Genomic DNA, 20,279 nt, shown 5'->3' on the forward strand with positions numbered 1-20,279 from the left:
TGCACAAATAGCGAGGCAATTACACATGTCTTTAATTATGTAATTGAGGAATAAAAAGGATAACAAATAATAAATCCTTTTCATTAGTTCAAACAAAAAAATTTCTGACCAGCAATGAAGAAAAATCATGAGTAATAAATGACACTTTCATTATGATATAATGTCTCATTCGGTAACATTTCAAGGGACTCCCAACAAATGAGCTACTTTGAATAGCAGTGTCTTATCCAGGCAAACACAGCAGTTAATCTGCACCAACAAGGACCCACAAAGAATAAGATGATTTAAATTTTATTTAAATTTCAACACCTTTGGGATGTCCTCCCAACGTGAAAGGTGCAATATAAATGCAATTTGTTGTTGCTGTTGTTTTAAAAATGAACTATGTTTTTTGACTAGTGGAATGCGAAATTTGGTCACAGCATTTATAGAACATAAAAGAACATTGGATCCAGAATCCTTTGGAGTTACTGTCCAATGTATTCACATTGGTGTCTTATGAATAAACACACAACATATATCAAGCATTTTTCCAAGAAAAATACCCAGCATTTGCTTCTCAGCCTAGATTAATGTAGGACATTTTACCTGGTGGAACATGCAGTCTGTACAACAATTTGAGTTTTTCATTGAATTCTCCGTAGTACATTATATCTACAACAACAAAAAATGCCAATTATTAAACAGGTATACTCTCGCCCTGCTTCCCCTTCAACCCTTAAACAACAACAACAAAATTACATTTGTAGAGCGCCTTTCACATCGGGATGATGTCCCAAGGCACTGGATTGTCAGGGGTCAGGACCCGAGCATGGGAGAAGGGTGGGGTAGGGGTGAGGAAAAGCAGAGAGGTGGGAGTGCAACTGAAGGCACGAACGAAGAGGAGGCACGATCGAAGAGGATGTATAAACCCTATACATTTAAACAAGTTGCATTCTACAAAATAACCCCGAACTTAAAAACTTTACAGGAAGTTAAGGGTTAACAATTGTAATCTACGTTTCAGTTTTGCATTGACCAATTATTTCTGAAAGTACAACAGCAAACACACGCACATATTAGTTTGATTTGTATAAGAGATAGAAAAGTAGTTACCTAGGCCACTCGCTAATTCTCTGAAGTCAATGAGAGAGTCTGAGTTTTCATCCAAGACTCGAAATGTTCTCTGTGCCAGTACATCAGTATGTGTCCCCCACATCCAGGGATTCAGTAAAGAGAAGAGACTATGGAACTGAAAGCTATTTATTCTGTATTGTTCCAAATATGGGAGGCTGGGATCATGATTTAGAGCGGTTGTACCATATTCACCCAAATAACAGCTTAAAAGATGTTCTCGCTAAATTAAAACAAAGAAATTAAACATTAACTTGAAAAGTACTGTGATCATACATTTCCACGCAAGAAAGGGAGAGGAAGCGAGCGAGAAAGATGTTTGTGTAATGTTGTACAGTCTAAATTAAATTGTACACAATAATTAACCTTTATTCTGAAATTCATGTACATTTTGGTATATGTAAATGCATCAACAACCATGCATTTATATGTAGTATTCATACTTCACAGATTATGAACATAACAGGGCAAAACGCATCTATCTGTGTGAAACAGAAAATGCAAAGTCACTTAATAAACCTTCCTCAGACAATTTCAATTAGTCCTCTACTCCTGCCCATGTCCACCCCTATTCCAACTTGTCTACTGCTGGCACCATCTGATAAATCCTTCAGCCACTATAAGAGTTCCCTTCCAAAATATTTTTGCTTTGCACCCTCTTCATAATCCTCTTTTTTATATATATAAAAAAAGCTTTGATCAACACTTTTGAATTCCTCCCAGCTCAGGTTTCCTCATTATCCTCGTGCAGCACTTCAAAATCTCCAACCTTGTGAAAGTTGCGACACAAATTGTGAAAAATTTTATTATAATAATGTTTACATTTGGTATAGTGCCTTTTACATCAGGAGAACATCCCAAAGTCTTCACAGGATATACTCTGAAGTGAAATGACTGTGTATTTTATGGGCAAACACAGCAGTCAATGTCCCACAAATAGCCATGGAGTGAGAGACCTATTTTATTAGGGGGATTGTTGGTCAGGTCACCGGGAAGGAGAAACTCCCTACTCTTTTCGAATTGTGCCATGGGATCTTTTATCATCCACCTGAAGAGGCACAGAAGAGGCCTCGGTTTAACATCTCATTAGAAGGATGGCACCTCTGGCAATGCAGCACATCGCCAGCATTGCGTTGGAGTGTCAGCCGAAACTATGTGAGTTACGCCTGTGGGTTCCAACTTTCCTTTGCAGGCTAATAATAAAGTGGAGGGGAAGTGAATGGTCACTGTTGAGTGATGTGTCTACAGAGGTTTGTATGTCCACTGTAACAACACACAATTCAGCGAAGCATTAGTGATTGTGTTGAGACAGGAGGTAACATTTTTTACAGAGTAGCACATGTTAGCATCAATCATATTGCTGGCATTATTAAGCAATCTTTCACATCAAGGTGGAGATATGTTTATTCTATATGGTGTTGTACTGAACCAGAGGACACAGCCTGCGATTGAAGGGGGATAAATTTAGAATAAATCTGCAGAAACACTAGTTCAGTGAGCGAGTAGTAAACGTATGGAACAGGCTCCTTAGGGAGATAGGGGAAGCAGAAAGTGTTGATTCTTTCAAGAACAAATTAAATTCTGTTAAGAAATAATATCTCAGGATACAATATATAGTTTGGGACACATGTCATGCAACTAACAGGAAGGTGGAAGGATGATCTTCGTTCCCCAAGCAAATTCTTATGCTCTTATGTTGTACTGATGAATATGAAGCTTGGCATGCCTTCGAGCTGCTGCTGGCATTTTGGCACCAGTTTACTGGGTGTGAAGTGCAAGGACAAGTCATTTTGCTGATTTGTTAGTTAAATTGGATCACTCACTCTATCATAATTGGCAATTCAAAATCCCTGAAAAACAACTCAAAATGTATTTCTCAACCACACCATGTGAGGCATGCTGTGGTTTTGCTTTGATATTTGCTGGATATGCAAACAGAAATGGCCTAGAGGTTACATTTATCCAAAATGGTCTTACAAATACCACAGGGTGATACATGATAGAATACTGCAATAGTATTCTATCACGCATCACCAATACATTAGAGAATACTATTGCAGAGCTGAAGATACAACATGGATTAATTTTATGGTCCTTTGAAACAAATGAAAGGATTTAAAAAAAAAATTATATAAACTTGCCTTAAATAGATCGTAAAGTTCTCCAAGGTCTTCAGTGTTGAACGAAACATCTGGTGCCACAACTCTAAGCTGCCCAAACAACAACAAAAATCAAACCCTTAATCTTCCATCAGATAAGAAAGAATACAAGCTAACAATAATGAGGTGAAAAAGAATCCAATTATTTGACAAAGCTTATAAAACTTCAATCCCATTTAACACTTCTGCTTCCTTTAGTCTTTTTGCTTTAGCTAATTCTATCATGCTTTCCAAATTTTCCACAGCTTCTGACTATTTTCCTTATTCCAACAACCACAAAAGAATATTTTAGAGACTATTATTTAAAGAACCAATTGACTTTCTCTAGAGAATAGCTTAAGATTCATTAATAGACTAATGAATAAGGTCAGAGCATGTGGAGTCAGGGGAAAAGTAGCAGAATGGATAGCAAGCTGGCTACAAGACAGAAAACAGCGAGTAGGGGTAAAGAGTAGCTACTCAGACTGGCAGAGGGTGGGAAGTGGTATTCCACAAGGATCGGTATTGGGATCACTGTGGTTCACATTTACATTAATGATTTGGACTCGCAAATCAAAAGTACAATTTAAAAATTTGCAGACAACACCCACCAAATTGGGGGTGTAGTTAGGAGGACTGCAACAAATTACAGCAAGACATTAATAAACTTGCTGAATGGGCATTTAATTGACAAATGAATTTTAATATAGAAAAGTATTAGGTGGTACATTTTGATAGGTGGAATAAAGTGGTCACATACTGGCTGGAAAATAAGAATCTAAATGGGGTAGATGAGCAAAGGAACCTAGGGGTACACATACACAATTCACTAAAAGTAGCGACGAGGGTTAATAAGGCCACAAAAAAAGCAAACCAAGCATTGGGGTTCATTTCTCAAGGTAAAGAAATGAAAAGCAGGGAAGTTATGATGAACTTATATCGAATCTTGGTTAGATCACACTTGGGAGTACTGTGTGCAGTTCTGGTCCCCATATGATAGAAAGGATATAGAGCCACTGGAGAAGGTGCAAAGGAGATTTACAAAGATGATCCCGGAACCACGAGGTTATACCTATCAGGAAAGGCTGAACAAGCTTGAACTCTTTTCTCTTGAAAAGAGAAGGGTGAAGGGTGACCAGATAGAGGTCTTTAAAATTATGAAAAGTTTTGATAGGGTAGACATAGGGAAGATGTTTCCGCCTGTGGAACCAGGGGCCATCAATATAAAATAGTTACCAATAAATCAAATAGGGAAGTCAGAAGAAACTTCTTTACCCAGAGAGTGGTGGGAATGTGGAACTTGCTACAACAAAGAGTTGCTGAGGTGAATAGCATAGATGCAGTTAAGGGGAAGCTAGATAAGTACATGACGGAGAAAGGAATAGAAGTTTATGCTGATAGGCTTAGTTGAGGAAGGACAGGAGGAGGCTCATGTGGAGCATAAACACTGGCATAGACCAGTTGGGCCAAATGGCTTGTTTCTGTGCAGTATATTCTATGTAATTCTATGCAATATTATTGATGTTTTTAAGACTCTAAGGGATATAGTTAAATTGAACCCATAAGATGGTTTAAATTGCTGCAATCGACCATTAGAAGAGGAAACCTTTAAAAATAAGAGTATAAAACTTACCACATTTTGTTTAGTCGTATCTTCTAAGCCCTGTAACACTTGTATTCGGTGTCTACACCGCATTTGCTCAATCTGTCCTGCGTGAAGGTGTCCAAATTTCTGGATATGAAGCAAAAGCAGACAATCCAAAAAGGAACATGCACTTGCCATCACATCACACAATGTTTTAATTTCTATTAGTTTAAAACTATTGTAAATTAAATGGAATACTCCAATATGAAGGGCCAGATGAAGGGATCTTTTGAACTATATGGGGCCGTTTAAACTATGCACGCAAAATATGGCAACAATACCTTTTTAAAATACTTTCTTCCCCTGGCTTCATAGTTGCAAACATGTGATACGATCAAACTTAGTGTAAGTGTCAAATCGTGCTGAATAGACAGGATTGTGAGTTCCTTCAATCTATCCTGGATCATTGCAGATCTGAGTGAATTTTTATGAGACTCATCTTTGAGAACCAGGGTTCAACTTCAGAGGCTGTTACTGGTAGCCGAAAACGCAACTGCCACATTTGGAAATGTGAGCCTAACACATAACCGGTAAATGTTTGAAAGAAGTGTGCTATTGTTGCAAATTCAGGTAATAAACTGTCCTTGAGTGCCAAAGTTTTAGCAAAACAGAAACTGGACTGGAGATTACAGGTTAGCAGGGCGGAGGGTGGGGGGATGTGAGGTGGGCCACAGTTGTGGTGGCGGTGGTGGGGGAAGGAAAACCTAACAAAGCCTTATGAAATCCATCCCAGACCAGCAAATAACCAAACTGAACCAGAAGTCCAGTGTCTCAGACTGGTTTCTCAGTGATCACCTTTGAGAACTGTGGCGGGGAATATGGCTTTAGGATGTGTAATGTGATACATATTGAATGTCCCACTACATTGGCCCCAATACCAATGGTAGCTATTAATTACATGTCATCATAGATGTACTTCACTGCTGTTGGAAGCTAAATTCTGCCACAAAAACCTAATCACTGTAACTGTGAGAATGTTTAACAAGGAAGTACTGACAGAAATGCTGCAATCTGAATTTATGCTTTCAACTTCACACTGTCAAGCTCAACTTATACCACAAGAGTGCTAGTAAATATTGGCAGCCTGAAGACCATCCAAACTCGCATTCAAATTAGGTGATTCTGCCAGAGCCCATTATTATGGAGCATTAGCAATCTTAACTTTAATTGCTTGAACATATGATTCATCATGAAAAGCGTTTCAGTCTAAACATTTTAGAGTCTATACACAAATAAATAAACTTTCCAGAAACATCTGGATTCAAGATCCTTCTCGTTCAAATCTCTCCACCCTACTCCTGTAATCGCCTGCATCCCTACCACCCGTCCGCTCCCTCGCCTCAGTGAATAGCTACCTCACCCCCTCTTTTGCCTCCTTCAAGTCCCGTCTAAAGACCTTCCCCTTCGACTGCCTTCAGCCACCCTCCCACCACCCCTACTTTACCGTCCACCCCTCCTGACCCCAATTCCCAGCTCATGTCCAAAAACCCCTGACTGTCCAGTGTCCTGGAATGTCATTCCAACGTGAAGAGTGTTATACAAGTATAATTTATTGTTGTTGTCACCTGCTTCAAATTGTCTGGATGTCCCACTATCAGTCATTCTGCCCCCGCTCTCTGGAATTCCACCCTGGAGTTCCAAACCTCACCCCTCCTCCCCACCTTTAAAGCCCACCTTATGATCTTTCTGTTTAATCAGCTTTTGGTCACCTTTCCCATTCCCACCCCCCTCCACAGCTCAGGCTCTCAGTCACCTCCGTCCTGATGTGATATACACTATATAAAGGTACAACTATTATTTATACTGATGAATAACAATTATACACTACAAATGAACGTGCAGATAAGCTTCATGTTAGATACATAATTAACTCTGAATATGTTTTTCTGTCAATGAATAACTCTCACTGTGTTAACAGTATAATCATTAAAATGGAGAAATCTATAGTTGGGGAATATTCTTAGTAAAACGCATTGCAATGACTTGTGAACATTTTCAAACCAAAAATGTTGCATTTTTATACCTTAAATCTTTCATATGTTCTTTATTTATTACAGAATAAGAAACATAAACTAGTCAGTTCACCTCATAGGAATCTCTAATGAGATCAGATATATCCACTTGTGGAACAAGTTCCTTGTCATCGCTAATGACATGTTGTTGAGCAATTTGTGACAATGAAGGGCTCTCTTTGTTTGTGATATTGTCAAGAAACCTGCAAGAGACCAGAGTTATTTTTTAATTCACTTATGCTCCTGTGGTGCACAATTTTTAATTTTTAAAATTAAAAATAATCTCCATTAGATTCTATGAAGAGCAAACACACTACACCTGCTAAGGATTATCAAAGCTTGTCCATCATCTGTGCAGTTACATAGCTCCTCAGTGTTGGCATCTATTATAGCCAGGCCCACCTGGAAGATGATCTTTATTCCATCATAAAAGAAACAGTCAACAATATTCAATGCACTCTGAAGGGGCATGATATTAAGGAACAGGGTCAGGAACCAAGAGAGGGAAATGGATGCTAAGCAAGATAGGTCTGTCACGTGTTCAGCCAGCTCTGGTAAGTGCTCTTTTATAAGTTCTTCAAACACAGCTTGGTCTACCTGAGCACCTGGAAAGCATGGAATAGGTAAGGTAAATTACACAATAGGAAGCTACAACTAACAAGCTGAAAACAACAACAAAGTTACATTTATATAGCACCTTTACAAAAAGGAAGGAGCACTAGGTTATCTAGATTCAAAAAACTAATGTAACAAAACAGGACGAGCTCAAGAGTCTACAGTTTCCTACATTTACATAGAAAAATCGAACGTTCAGCAGCCATTTAGCTCAGTGTGTCTGTGTCATTGCTACCTCTTTATATCTTGTTAAAAAATCACTCTTTATTAATTACATTTTCCAGTTCTTTCCCCATGTTGTTTCTATAAACTTCTCACATTCCTATCCAGTTCTTTATATGAGAGTTGATGAAATCAATATCAGTCATTCATTCAGTTAATTATATTAGGAGAGCAGATCATCATGATCCATCTTGATAGCAAACTATCTATCATCAGCTTCTCTGTATAACAGAGAACAGCTAACCACCACCAATTACAATAAGATGAGGAATAGACAGTGTCTGATTTGCCAACAGCTGTGATCAACAGGACTTCAAACTCACACTCCAATTAATGTTAGGGGTGAGCTACATTGTCAGAGGGGCAGTTCTTTGGATGAGATGTTAAACCGAGTCCCGTCCGCCTTTTCAGGATCCCAAAGCATTATTTGAAAAAGGAGTTTCTCCCGGAACCGTGGCTAATAAGCCCCCAAATAAAACCATTTCCTCTCTTCGTGGAAGATATCTTTGTGCAAATTGGCTGCCACATTCACCTACATACAGTCACAACACTTCACAATAAAATCCTATAATTGCTTTGAGGCATCTCAAGGCATGATAAGGTGCTACATTACATATAAGGATTATTATTTATCAATGCTGCTCGGTGAATGGGGAGTAAAGCTTGGAGTATTAGACTGCACAATGACTCAAGAACACATCATGTTAGAATTCAGAGACCTGTGGTTCTACTTCCTGGAGGCACCAGGTCACCATTATAACCATTTAACATTACAGTTTTGTCTATATAATAATAGAATAATAATGATCCTTGCATTTGATATAGCACCTTATCATGTCGTTGAGATGTATCCAAGCACTTCACAGAATATATTGTACAATGGATTAACTGTACATTTTGTGGGGAAAATTGTCGGATTGCACGAGAAGCAAGTTTGTAAAGCCCACAAATGAACAATCCTAATGTTGGGCAATATCACAAGTAAACCAATGGGCGGCTGACTCTTAGAAAGGTTTTGTAAAACTCTGTATCTTCACAGAAGAGAATTTAAATAAAAAATAAACCTCAAAGATTGTACAAAAAGTTTGGATCTCCTCCACATCTTAGATGCTGCCCCAAATTAGCTGCACTATGTACCTGGTACCTGTATAAGCTAGAAATATCATCAGATGAAGAGTCACTTATCCACCAAATATAGCTCAACACCTTAATAATAATCCCTGTATTTGATATAGTGCATTATCACATTGTTGAGACGTCAAAGAGCTTCACGGAATATGCTGTAAGAATATACTGAATTGACTGTATATTTTGTGGGCGAAACACAGCAGCCAATTGTGCACAGGAGTGTCCAATAAACAGTTGTGGATTGAGGGACCAAATTATTATTATTGCTCATTCTCTTCACTGCTGTAATGAGTACACTGAGATCTTTTAAATCATTGTCTATTTTACTGAGGCAAAACAATGATTTGTTTATATAAACAGGTCTTGGATGCTGTGGGAGCACATTTAAGATGGGAAAAAAATTATGTGTCACTGCAAATTATTTCAGCTTCCCAATTCCCTTGTCAAGCAGTAACTTTAGCCAAAACAATGGCAATTTCAAATTCAGGACTATGCTAGTTCGAAAGTATTAAACAAATCAAATCCGACTTATTTTTCAACGTGTAGGCAATGAGACAAATGCTCCAGAACATCTTACCAATGACTCTGCGATTGAAGTAGTCTGGGAGCATTCGCTCACAGATAGCGACTAGTAGCCAGAAGGCATCTTCTTCCTTGGCATACAGTAATAACACTGAGGTCAGAATATTCATGGACTGTCGGCAACAAGAGATGAAAAGAGGTTACTTAAGCATGCAGCTTGAGGTGGAATAGCTTTTATGTACCCTAAAGCATTTCTCAGCAGCTTTATATATGCATTATTTTATGAAGATGATTGATAATCAGTAATAATTAGGCTTCGCAGTCAAGGTACAATGAGCACATCTGTGGAATGTTTAGCCTCTCTTTTTATGGTTCTGTCATGCATCAATATATTGCTTTGATATGTGTGTATCTATACTCACCTCACGTAGACACAAAGACACAGCAGACAATAAATTGACCAGCTGATCCGACAGCTTTTTAAATATACAAATGAGTAGCAAGTACTTTTTTTTAAAAGCAAAAATGAATTTGATTCAAAGTTCTAAGATGATGATCAAGAGCAAGGAATTATTATTAGATTATTAACCAGTCTTGGGGCATGTACCTCAACATTATAAATTTGGAGGTGCAAAATAATTTGATGAAATTTTAATTTATAGATTTTTTTCCGGAAAGCGTTTTGGAAATAAATCAGCAAAAACATATTTTTGTCATGGCTGCTTCATTCAATGACATGTTGTTGTGATAGTCTCGAGAATTTTCTTTCATCATTAAACTGTAACCTGTAATAACCAATTTGTAACAATTTGTTATTAGTAAGATGGGGAGCAGTTCTGTACCTGGCAATAACCTATTTTAGGGTTTCTGAATGCGTACGCTGTCAGGACTCTCCTCAACGGTGCAATTCCAGTGTCACTCTGAAATGCTGGTTGATCAGGCAGAGAACGATGCAGATCACGTTCAATCTCTTCAGTTGCCATGCAACACCTGCCCATAGATTCGTCCACCAGATTAGCATAATAATCAGGATGAGTAGCAAAATCAGTCACAGCATCTGCAGATTGAATGTTTACCCATTGGTTATAAGAGGCAAACCGAAGCCTGTCAGGCTAACATTTTACTCATGCAGAGAATACAGAACTGATTGGAATAGACAAGTACAAAATTGATGTTTGTTTTCACACATTACAAAAAGAAATGTTTATAAAATAGAGCAATTGTGCTTCACAGTATAAAGGGATTTGCCATAAATTAAACTTATTATATGGATTAACAAGAAATACATTCTACCAGCTGCGTCTTTCTGATTACATTCAGTTCTGACTGCAAGCAAGGCTAAGTATAATGATTTCCAGCTGTCGCATTCACTAAATCTATGATAAATGTTGAAGATAAGAATGATACCACACCCCTCAGTGTAGCACTAGGTCACACAGAACAATGGCTCCAGGTTCAGACAACTGTTCTGCAGTAATTTGGCTGCCAGACTTGCTAAATATCTGCTTGAGAACAATAATGAAGAATATAGACCGCAATGAATCAAGAAGATCATGGGATACAGGATTTCTACGCTGCTGAAGAATATTGAGGGAAGCTTGGGTTGGGATAGTGGGGGCTGGATGAAAATCACAGCTGAGCCCAATTCCATCCTCACCCAAAATTTACACTTGCCTACCTACACTTAGGGTCTCTAGATTGTGACCAAGAGTGGGAACCCTTACTAACTTCCCCTTCCTAACTGTGCGAAATGAAAGTGAATAGTATTGGCCCAATTGCTGCCCCAACTGAAATTCTTTGAAGACCAAATTCTTTGAAGACCAAAAACTGAACTTGACCTTGCAGTCATAGGCAGCCTGCAATGCCTTTACTCACTAGGCCATTGGGTGCAGCATTTTTCTCCCAGTTTGGAATGACCAAAACATGCAATGCTGTATTCTTAAATCTTCACCACTTCACAGGAATACAAATGATCCCAAACAGGTGAGAAGCTGGTATTTCAGCAGAACATTATCTCCAATACAGACAATGCTAATTCAGCTGAGCACAAATATCAATACCCTGAATCCCCACCTGAAAACAGAAGCCAAAGCTCTCCCCGGAGTGATCCTGGAATTCCCATTGCAACAAGCTTTCTTATCTTCTCGGTCCGAAACATACTGACTGTGCGTCCATATTCCACAAAATGATCGTACCATAAGCGTTTTTTCACTTCCTCCATTCCCTGCAGATAAATATTCCATAACATTAAAAATTCAGTCATCGAGTTTCCTAATAATCTCCTCACATACACACTGTAAAGCTGTGTTTTAATCCTGAAGTGCAAACAACACTTGTGTTGCCTTGTTCAAATGCAGCTTTATGATAACCTCTGAAAACAGTGTAAGTCGATCCTAGCATACATAAGAACATGGAACATGTTAAAGATATAAAAGCACCATAATTTGTGCAACAAAGACTTTTAAAAAAAAGTCTCCCTATTTCTCACTAAAAGGCTGACTGGTGACTATGTCTGAGGCTTCTCTCAGTGCTGCTGTGATATCGTCTGTAATGAGCCATTCAGGTTTCTCAGAGATTATTCTGCTCATTAACAAAATTCCTTCATTTAGACCAATCATGGAGTATTTAATTTTACATGTACAATTATTTATTAGTGCACAGGAAAAGATTTGGTAAGCCTACCAAAGTGAGCAGAACAATGCCGAGCTCTCTCCTCAATGAATTCATTACATGGCTACAAAGTAGAATTAATCCCACGACATCCCACAACCCAGATTCCTAGATTTTGGATAGTTGAGTTTCCTCTTTCCAAAACCGATGGCACGTGATAAGGCACTATATCAAATGTTGACCAACAAATCTCCAGATAAAATTGATCATTAATTTCAAGGCTTTTTGTGGGACATTGCTGTATGTAAATTGGCTGCTGTTTTCACTTACAAAATAGTCAGTCCAATTTACAATAAATCCTGTGAAGTGTTTTGTGATGTCCTCCCAACGTGAAAGTGCTATATCAAATGCAAGTATTTTGTTTTCTTTGCTGAAGACTCTGGTATTGAAAATTGGTGTGTGGGGTGGAGGGGAGAATTATTACCCTTTTATATTTTTCAGCATTCACAAAGAAATTTTCAAAATCACCAGAAATTTATTTGCTCCCCAAGTACAAATTTTATGCTCAGTTTAAACAAACAGGAATCTTGTGTACTTACCATTCCAGAGTCAGGACTTCCAGTTTTTTTCTGGTGAAATTGAATTAAACCTTTTGAATTCAACAAATGTCTACTCTCTTCTTTTACAGTATTTGAGTGATTTGCTTTAGAATCCAGCTTTGTGCCACTTTTACAGGACCCTTCATGACACTCTGAAGAATCTGAAGAAACCTAAAACACATTAGCTTTTATTAATAATGTAATCTTACAAATATTTCCATTCAAGTCACAACACTGAGTGTTATTTTAAAATGCTGTCTTTTGCCATATCGTGTTTTTGAACAGCTCTCTGTTGTAAGCCTGGTTTCTCTTTCAGTAAATATGCATCAATTTAAAACATTTGCTTGAATAAACTGACACATCCTCATTGATCATTCACTGAGTGGTCTACTTTCTCCAGTCTTCATTTGCATGTGTATCCCAAGGCTCTAGAAACCTTCTAGAGGTTTCTAAACCTTCTAGTGTTGATAAGAGATAAATCAATCGCCTTATTTTTTGCTTTACAGAGCAATAAAATATGAATAATTTCGACTCAAGTTTTCAATGGATAGGAACTTTGCATAGGCAGTAAATTCAAAAAGGATTCAGATGTTCTGCATTAACAAAGCGATTTCTACTAAACGGGTTAATGTTTTTACACAAAAGAACATATGGATTTGCTAGACAAAGAAGACCTGTCCAGTTTGCCTACCACCATCCTGGCAGTCAGCTGCACATGTCATATCCCAAACTATACACTGCCACACAGATCCCTAGGCAGAGATAATATGACCTAGAGATTACATTCTTACTTAATTCCCACCCCCTCCCTTCCTCACAGATTTTAGTTTAGCTTACTGGGCTTTAGGACAATTTTGGCTTCACTCATGTAGGAAACTATTAGGTAGCCAACAATTCAACTTTACCATTTCGCCGACACCTGATCTCTCAGGGAGACGAGATTTACTGTTTTTTATAAATTTAAGTTGTTCGGTTAGTTGCTCCAGTAGGTTATCCCGATCTTGAACTTCCGTAAACTGAAAGACACTCTTGCTTCTGATACTAACAATGATTGGATTTGGGAGGAGATTAGTGTCTTCCATCTTCTCCACAGTAACCACCTGTCAATTAGACGGAAACTCATGACAGAGCCATTTATTGCAAAAGGTAAACCCGTTCCTCTATAATGCAAGTTAAAAAGAACAATTTCACTTTGGATCTACTAACAAAGAAGAAGTTTAAAAAACAATTAACCTATACAAAAACATCATTTTTCAGGACAGGAGTCCTGTAACGTATTGGTTAGAGCACTCGCCTCGCAAGCAAGGCAAAACATTAGCCAAGTTTCCTTATTCCATATGTCTCTGTTGACCGAGCAGTAAGTAGGAATCCGGTTGTTAGTCGATTGGAGGATTGCTTTTCTGGGGGTAATAATCCCTTCAAAAACATTTTTTTGACTAATAATAATTTGGTCACACAATCCACAACTGTTTGTGGGGCACTGCTGTGCGCAATTGGCTGCCTCGTTTCGCACACAAAATATACAGTAAATTCACTTTCCAGTATATTCTGTGAAGTGCTTTGAGACATCTCGAGGTAGTGATAAGCACTATATCAAATGCAAAGATTATCATTATTAAAGGAGAGAATCAGATAGAATAAGCCTCTGATTCTAACTTGGTGATTAAGAAGTCACGTTTTTAACTGAAGTCCTTTGGATATCTATGAACAAATAAAACTCACAACTGGTCCAAAAAAAATCAGCAGAACCAAATATCGAAAAACACAAAAATTTAAACTAATGTCCCAGAATACAAAACAAGCACTCTTACTCATACCAGCTCATATATTCTTAGATGTTAAATAATCTATCGCAGCATTTGGCAGGCAAAGAATACATAGCTGAGTTCTTAAATGTGTAAACAAATTTGAAAGATAGGTTATAGTTGAAGCAGGATTTCAATAAAAAGGGAGGCACTTTTCACAACTTTGTACTGCAAATCATCCAGCAATGCAGTCCAAGCAAAATAAATAATAATCCTTGTAAAATGTCCTTTTCAATTTAGTTATGGTTGGCCTGCTTATAGAGAGGGGAAGACAAAAACTTGACATGGTAGATTATATAGTCAGTGCATTCAGATCAGTTCAGTCACTGAGAAACACAAGCGGGTCAGCTTTCAGATAGGAAGGATAGAAGAAAAGCATTAATGGCGAGATTCCAATTGCAAATAAAGTTTAAGCAAATATTCAAAGGGCAGTATAAAGGCATATGTTTGAAACTGTATTTATACAAAACATAAACATATTTAATATAAATTAAACTTTTAAACAGATGACAATATTTGCATTCCAATGTCATCATTGGTGCTGGTATGCAGATTTAGTACCTCCTGGAGTGGAATGATCACATTACAGGTGCCTTCCTCTTTGCTGGCAAAGCAGATGTAACTTTCTGAAGTGTATAGTTTCCCTGCAGTATGGCATTGGCTATATGGTGTCCATAGGAAACAATTCACTATGTGTTTCAACTTCTCCTCCCGTGGCAGCCTGAAGCAGGCTCTGAAATATTCATTCTGCACTCGGTCTTCAAGATCTCTATCAACAGAGTGATGAACATAGTTAGAGGCAAGCTTACATTTGCAAAATTTCAGTGCTGGAAAATTGTCCAATATGGCCCTTTGTATCCTGGACTTTAATAAATATTGGCCCTGGTGATGTATTGGTGATATGACAGCTACAGTATTTTAAAGTATAACTTTTATGAATACTAGAAACAGAATAGTAAATATTATGAATTGTTATTGAAAACAACTCTGCTGGATCAATATACAGTAACCTTTTTTAACATTCAAGTAGCAAAATAAAGTTGAGTCCCCCAAAAATCTCAAACCACATTCCAACAACAAAAAAATAAGTTGCATTACACAAAACCTTGTTCAATTGGTACCATTCAATCAATGAGAAGAAATTTTTTTTATAGCTTATGACAGTATTTTAGATCCCCAGTCTCTCAATTAAGAGAGGTTGCATATCATTGCTAACTGACACAAACCAACACGGTTTCGAGATCTGATCATAAAGATTTTTCTAAAAAATGTGTTATATACATATACACACCCTACAAATTACCATCCATAAACAGGGTATGTCAAGGTGCAAACTTAATCTCAAAGTAACAAAAAATATGATCTGTATCAGCAGTAGGCAATCTGTGGCCAGCAGACCGGAAGTGGTCACAGGGATATCAATAAAGGCTCCATGAAACATTCGCACAAATCTAGGAAAGTCCATGTTCAATCGGTAGCATATCTTCAGTTTTTTCTTGATTGATTTATGCCCAAAACAAGAAACAGTCAATCAAGAAAATGTATTTTGTTGATCATCACTGGCCTTTATTCTCTCCATGAGTAAATGTTGGAACACAGAAAAGAAAGCCAATTAAAATTGACTGGATCGGATTTTTTAGTTTGTGGATGAACCCGGAAAAGGTTTTGAATGTGGCAGTACTACTCTTGAATTGGAAATCCAGTCTTCCTGCAATAACTGAATTTTGATCCATGCTTCCTAGGGGACACTCTTTAAGTCCAATTCCAATTGGGAGACATCTTACCAGGAAAACATCTTAGTCAAATTATGAACTCTCTTATGAGTCATCTCTTAAAATTCTCAGCAATGTTGTTAATCAATTCCCAGGACAAATTTCACAATTAAGATATAGAGACTACTAGTGCAAAGCAGACAGAAACAGTGATATTTTAGGCAGAACCAAAAGACAGAACAAGGCCACAGAAATAGCCAATACAGATTTACGTTATGTACACAAACCATGTTAAAATTCCTTTTTTTTCGACAGAGAAAGAAAATTTGGTGGTAGCCAAGAACTATTTAAAACTTCAGTTGGAGGTCAATGATAATTTGAGAGATTACTGCTTAATAGATTTCAGAATACAAGGTTATCTTCAGACAGCTGGCAAAAAAAATCTATTCAGTCAAACGTATACCAAAAACACATAGTGCAAATTAATCTATACTAATAAAGCCACCTGTCTGTGTGTCAGCCAAGATCACAATAACCGATTGACGTAGAGACATGATGTATACCTCACTGTAAGGGTCTTGCATGGGAGAGTGTCATGGGCATATATATTTTTTTGGGGGGGATCTCCTATCGTTGATGAGCTAAGACCTAAACAAGTGCATCACACATGTATGGCAGTTACATGTACACTGCAGTTACACCTGGTGGCCATGCCGACTCCCAGTGACGCTGTGGCACACACGCACTCAGATGAAGCCAAGCGGTGGGAACAAGATGGCGGCATTCACAGTAGCCAATCAGCAGCTTTTCCTGCTGCTCCTGGGCGTCCCGGCGCCATGTCGGAGTTTGGCCGGAGGTGGTTGACGATTCGCTCGGTTAGGCCACGGAGTTTCCGGGTTCTTCTACACCACGACCTAGCAGCGACTAGGTGGGGAGGGTGAATCTTCGGATTCGAGTTGTGGCCTCATCTGGGGCTGGGATTTAGCCCCTCTCCCTATGTATATAATTTTATATAATAATCTGAAACATCATTACAGTGTTTATGGCATGTTAAATGGTCTGGGAGTGGTATCACTGAAATCTGGATTCCATATTGGATCCTTTGGTTCCAAGCGTAGCTGCAATGGGTACAGCTAGTCCAACATAAAAAGGATCATTAAAAAGGAACATTCTTAATCTAGCTGCAGGCCAGGAGACTTGTGCATTCTCTTATCTGCTGCCAAAGGAAGAGCGAGGCCAGTACCAAACTGGGTCTGTTCTAGAGTTATACAGTGACTGGCTCTAGAAAACATTATCATAAACTTCATTAGGCAATATATATATATATATACTGTATTCAACATGGCTTAGGGAGCCCACTAATGCAGATTTGCCCAGATCTATATTAATTTGGGCAAAGAGTAGTGAAGTCACTCATCTCAGTTTGGGCAATAGGGAAGATGGCTTAGTATTGAATTATTTGCAGTAAGCCCAAGTATAATTTATGTTTTTAAATGAGTTTTGTCTCTGGTAAGTTTCCAAGTCTTAATCACTTCCCATCTCTATCCCCCTATGTGTATCCCATCTGCCTGGGGGTTTGTTCTTTCGGTGTCTGTTTTTGCATGTATCACTCTGACTCTCATCCTCACCAGTCTTTCTCTGCGACTATTCCACAAACAATTTCTATTTCCTCATTCTTCCCTCTTTCACATTCACTCACCATCTCTCTGGTTAATTTACTGTAACTATGTGCATTGCAGTCATGCTTCGGTCTCATAGCTCTTTTACCTCCTCTCACACTCACAATCGTTCCCCTGACTCTCTTCCCTCTCATTGGAAGACATTTCTGGCTATCTCTCCTTTACCTATCATACTATCATTCACTCATTCTTCCCCTCTTATTTCTCATACTCACTCAGTCTTGCTCATCTCTCCATTCACTTCCTTCCCTTGTGCCCTATCTCACATTTACTTGTGAGCTTTCTCCCCTCTGTCAAACACTCACTTACTCACCTTTCATATCAACTTTTCCCTCTCTCCCTGGCTTACTACTTGCTACGCATTTTCCTCCCTCTCTCACTCCCATTTCTCTCAACTTCTAAGCACCTCTCTCTCTCACACACAGGGCACGTTTTGATAAAGAGTGAATATGAATGTGAGCAGCCAATTAAACAGCTGTTTGAGGCCTGGAAGCCAAGGGGATTAAACCTTGAGCAGCAATTCAACAGGGATTGATGTGTGTATGTCTTACTTTGTATTGCTTAGAGTAGAAAGGTTAGTGTTGGTGTCCATCATAAACCTCAGACACCACACAAATCACCAATTCGAACCATTGTATCTTGTATTTTCCAATTGATATCTTCAAGGTACTATCTCAAGCTATAATGCAGAACTTGATAACACCCACCAACATATCCTACTGAGTGGCCAGTGATCAAGATGGTGTGTGCAGTCAACAAAATCCTCAAATGAGCCTGCCAATAGCACAGTATCTGCAAACGGAAGCGTCGCAATTTACGGTAAAAGGTCAGAAAACACACATCATGTCCTCTTCATTACATTCAATTTGCCCTTAAAGTTTCCACAACAAAGAAACAAGATTTCCTCCAAATAGCCCAACATTCCTAATTCATCGTGACCAACTGCCCATTATAAAAACTCGCACCGAGGCATCAGGAGCCAATCAACCCCCAACATCAGCTACACAAACTCTGACCATCCAGCTTATGCTTGTTTGCAGAATGTTTTGAATGCCAATACTTCATTAATGAATAGATCAAATGGAATGGGTGCTTCATCCCCACTTAAGAGAGGTAGGCTCAGTGAGTCTCCCATCAACCGTTAAATGGATTTACCAAATTAGACACCAGATTGTTTTGCTGAGAAATTGAAGCACTTTTTCAACACTATTTTTCACTGCGAGAAAACCGTTTCTTACTTTTTTGTGATTTGAGCGGGTTCCTGTAGAGATGCATCTAACTCAAATGTTTCATTATCCAGCAACCTACGAATAGTTACATCTGCTAGTTGTTCCATCAACCTGAATGTCTCTTCTATGTTGAGAAACATGGAGAAATCCCGCTCTTTATTTCGCGTAGTCACTCGAATAGTTTCTTTGATAAGAGCATTCGGAGTTCGTTCTAGCTTTGTCACATCAGCCCAGGGGATGATAAGTTTCACTGGAATATATAGAGGGTACATCAATCAGGAAACCAAGTTACAAGAAGGATTGATTAAAACAATCCTAGTACTGTACTGACATTTGTAATAGCACAATTAAAAGGTTTGACCAGGGTACGTTTTTCATATTGTACTGAAATCTTAATCACGCCATCCTGGAGATCAAAAATGGAAAGAAAATCAAATCACTTGACAATTCCGAGGTCACCTCCAGAGTTTCAATGCCATGGAGATTGTAATAAATAATTATAAATTGCACACAGTATATCAAAATACTCTAGATATCCTAAACACACTAAGATATCCTGTATAACATATGGGGGATCTTAAATACCCATTTATCACCATAGATCGCACAAGTAGGAAAGGACAAAACAATGGATTTAAAAGTGAGGATGAGGATTTTAAATTCGAATGTTGGAAGATGGGAGCCAATGGAGCCGGGCGAGGATGGGGGATAGGCTTGCGGAGCCTACTGTGGGAGAGGACTTGAGCTGCAGAGTTCTGGATGGTCAGCAGGCAGAGAGTTGGCATAGTATACCCTGGACATGATGAAAGGATGGATAAGGGTCCCAGTGGCCCGAGTGGAGAGGCAGTGGCAGAGGTGGGCAATGTTGCAGAGGTGGAGGAAAGATGAACAAGTCAGAGAGCATGGATGTGAATAAACGACAGTTGAGAGTTGAATGAGACATCGAGGTCTGCACTGGCTCCTCGGGATGGAATGTGCATATCCGTGCAGTTTGATGCCGTCAGCACCTGAGGTCCCTTCAAATCACAGACCTTTTAAAATCACACTACTCCGCAATATTTCTGCACACTGCACATCTGTTTGCAAAGGAATTTCAGTTACCACTTATATTACAAATGTTATACATTTAAAAAAGTTCTTCAATTCTCTTCCCTTTTAGGTCCATGTCATCCTTTGAAATAAAGTAAATTCTAGTAATCATATTTGCCAAAAATGAAGGATATTAGTGCCATTTTTTCCCCTTTTCACAA

At 38.5% G+C, this 20,279-nt stretch overlaps 1 protein-coding gene across 2 annotated transcripts in view; it reads right to left on the reverse strand.

Moving 5' to 3' along the window:
* LOC103172556 (TBC1 domain family member 8) overlaps positions 1-20,279 on the reverse strand; it is a 74,773-nt gene that overhangs the window by 8,697 nt on the left and 45,797 nt on the right. Inside the window, exons 5-17 of one of the 2 annotated variants that reach the window (XM_042333875.1) lie at positions 19,039-19,279; positions 14,971-15,178; positions 13,510-13,704; positions 12,605-12,775; positions 11,469-11,619; positions 10,238-10,452; positions 9,451-9,568; positions 7,228-7,513; positions 6,982-7,111; positions 4,885-4,983; positions 3,255-3,323; positions 1,096-1,336; positions 589-654 (exon numbers count right to left, since the gene is read on the reverse strand). In XM_042333875.1, coding sequence (XP_042189809.1) covers positions 589-654; positions 1,096-1,336; positions 3,255-3,323; positions 4,885-4,983; positions 6,982-7,111; positions 7,228-7,513; positions 9,451-9,568; positions 10,238-10,452; positions 11,469-11,619; positions 12,605-12,775; positions 13,510-13,704; positions 14,971-15,178; positions 19,039-19,279 — 2,190 coding nt within the window. The remainder of the gene's footprint in view (positions 1-588; positions 655-1,095; positions 1,337-3,254; positions 3,324-4,884; positions 4,984-6,981; positions 7,112-7,227; positions 7,514-9,450; positions 9,569-10,237; positions 10,453-11,468; positions 11,620-12,604; positions 12,776-13,509; positions 13,705-14,970; positions 15,179-19,038; positions 19,280-20,279) is intronic. The other variant, XM_042333876.1, reaches the window with a different exon arrangement.

This window comes from Callorhinchus milii, unplaced genomic scaffold (assembly GCF_018977255.1).
Source record: "Callorhinchus milii isolate IMCB2004 unplaced genomic scaffold, IMCB_Cmil_1.0 Scaffold4, whole genome shotgun sequence".
NCBI lineage: Eukaryota > Metazoa > Chordata > Chondrichthyes > Chimaeriformes > Callorhinchidae > Callorhinchus > Callorhinchus milii.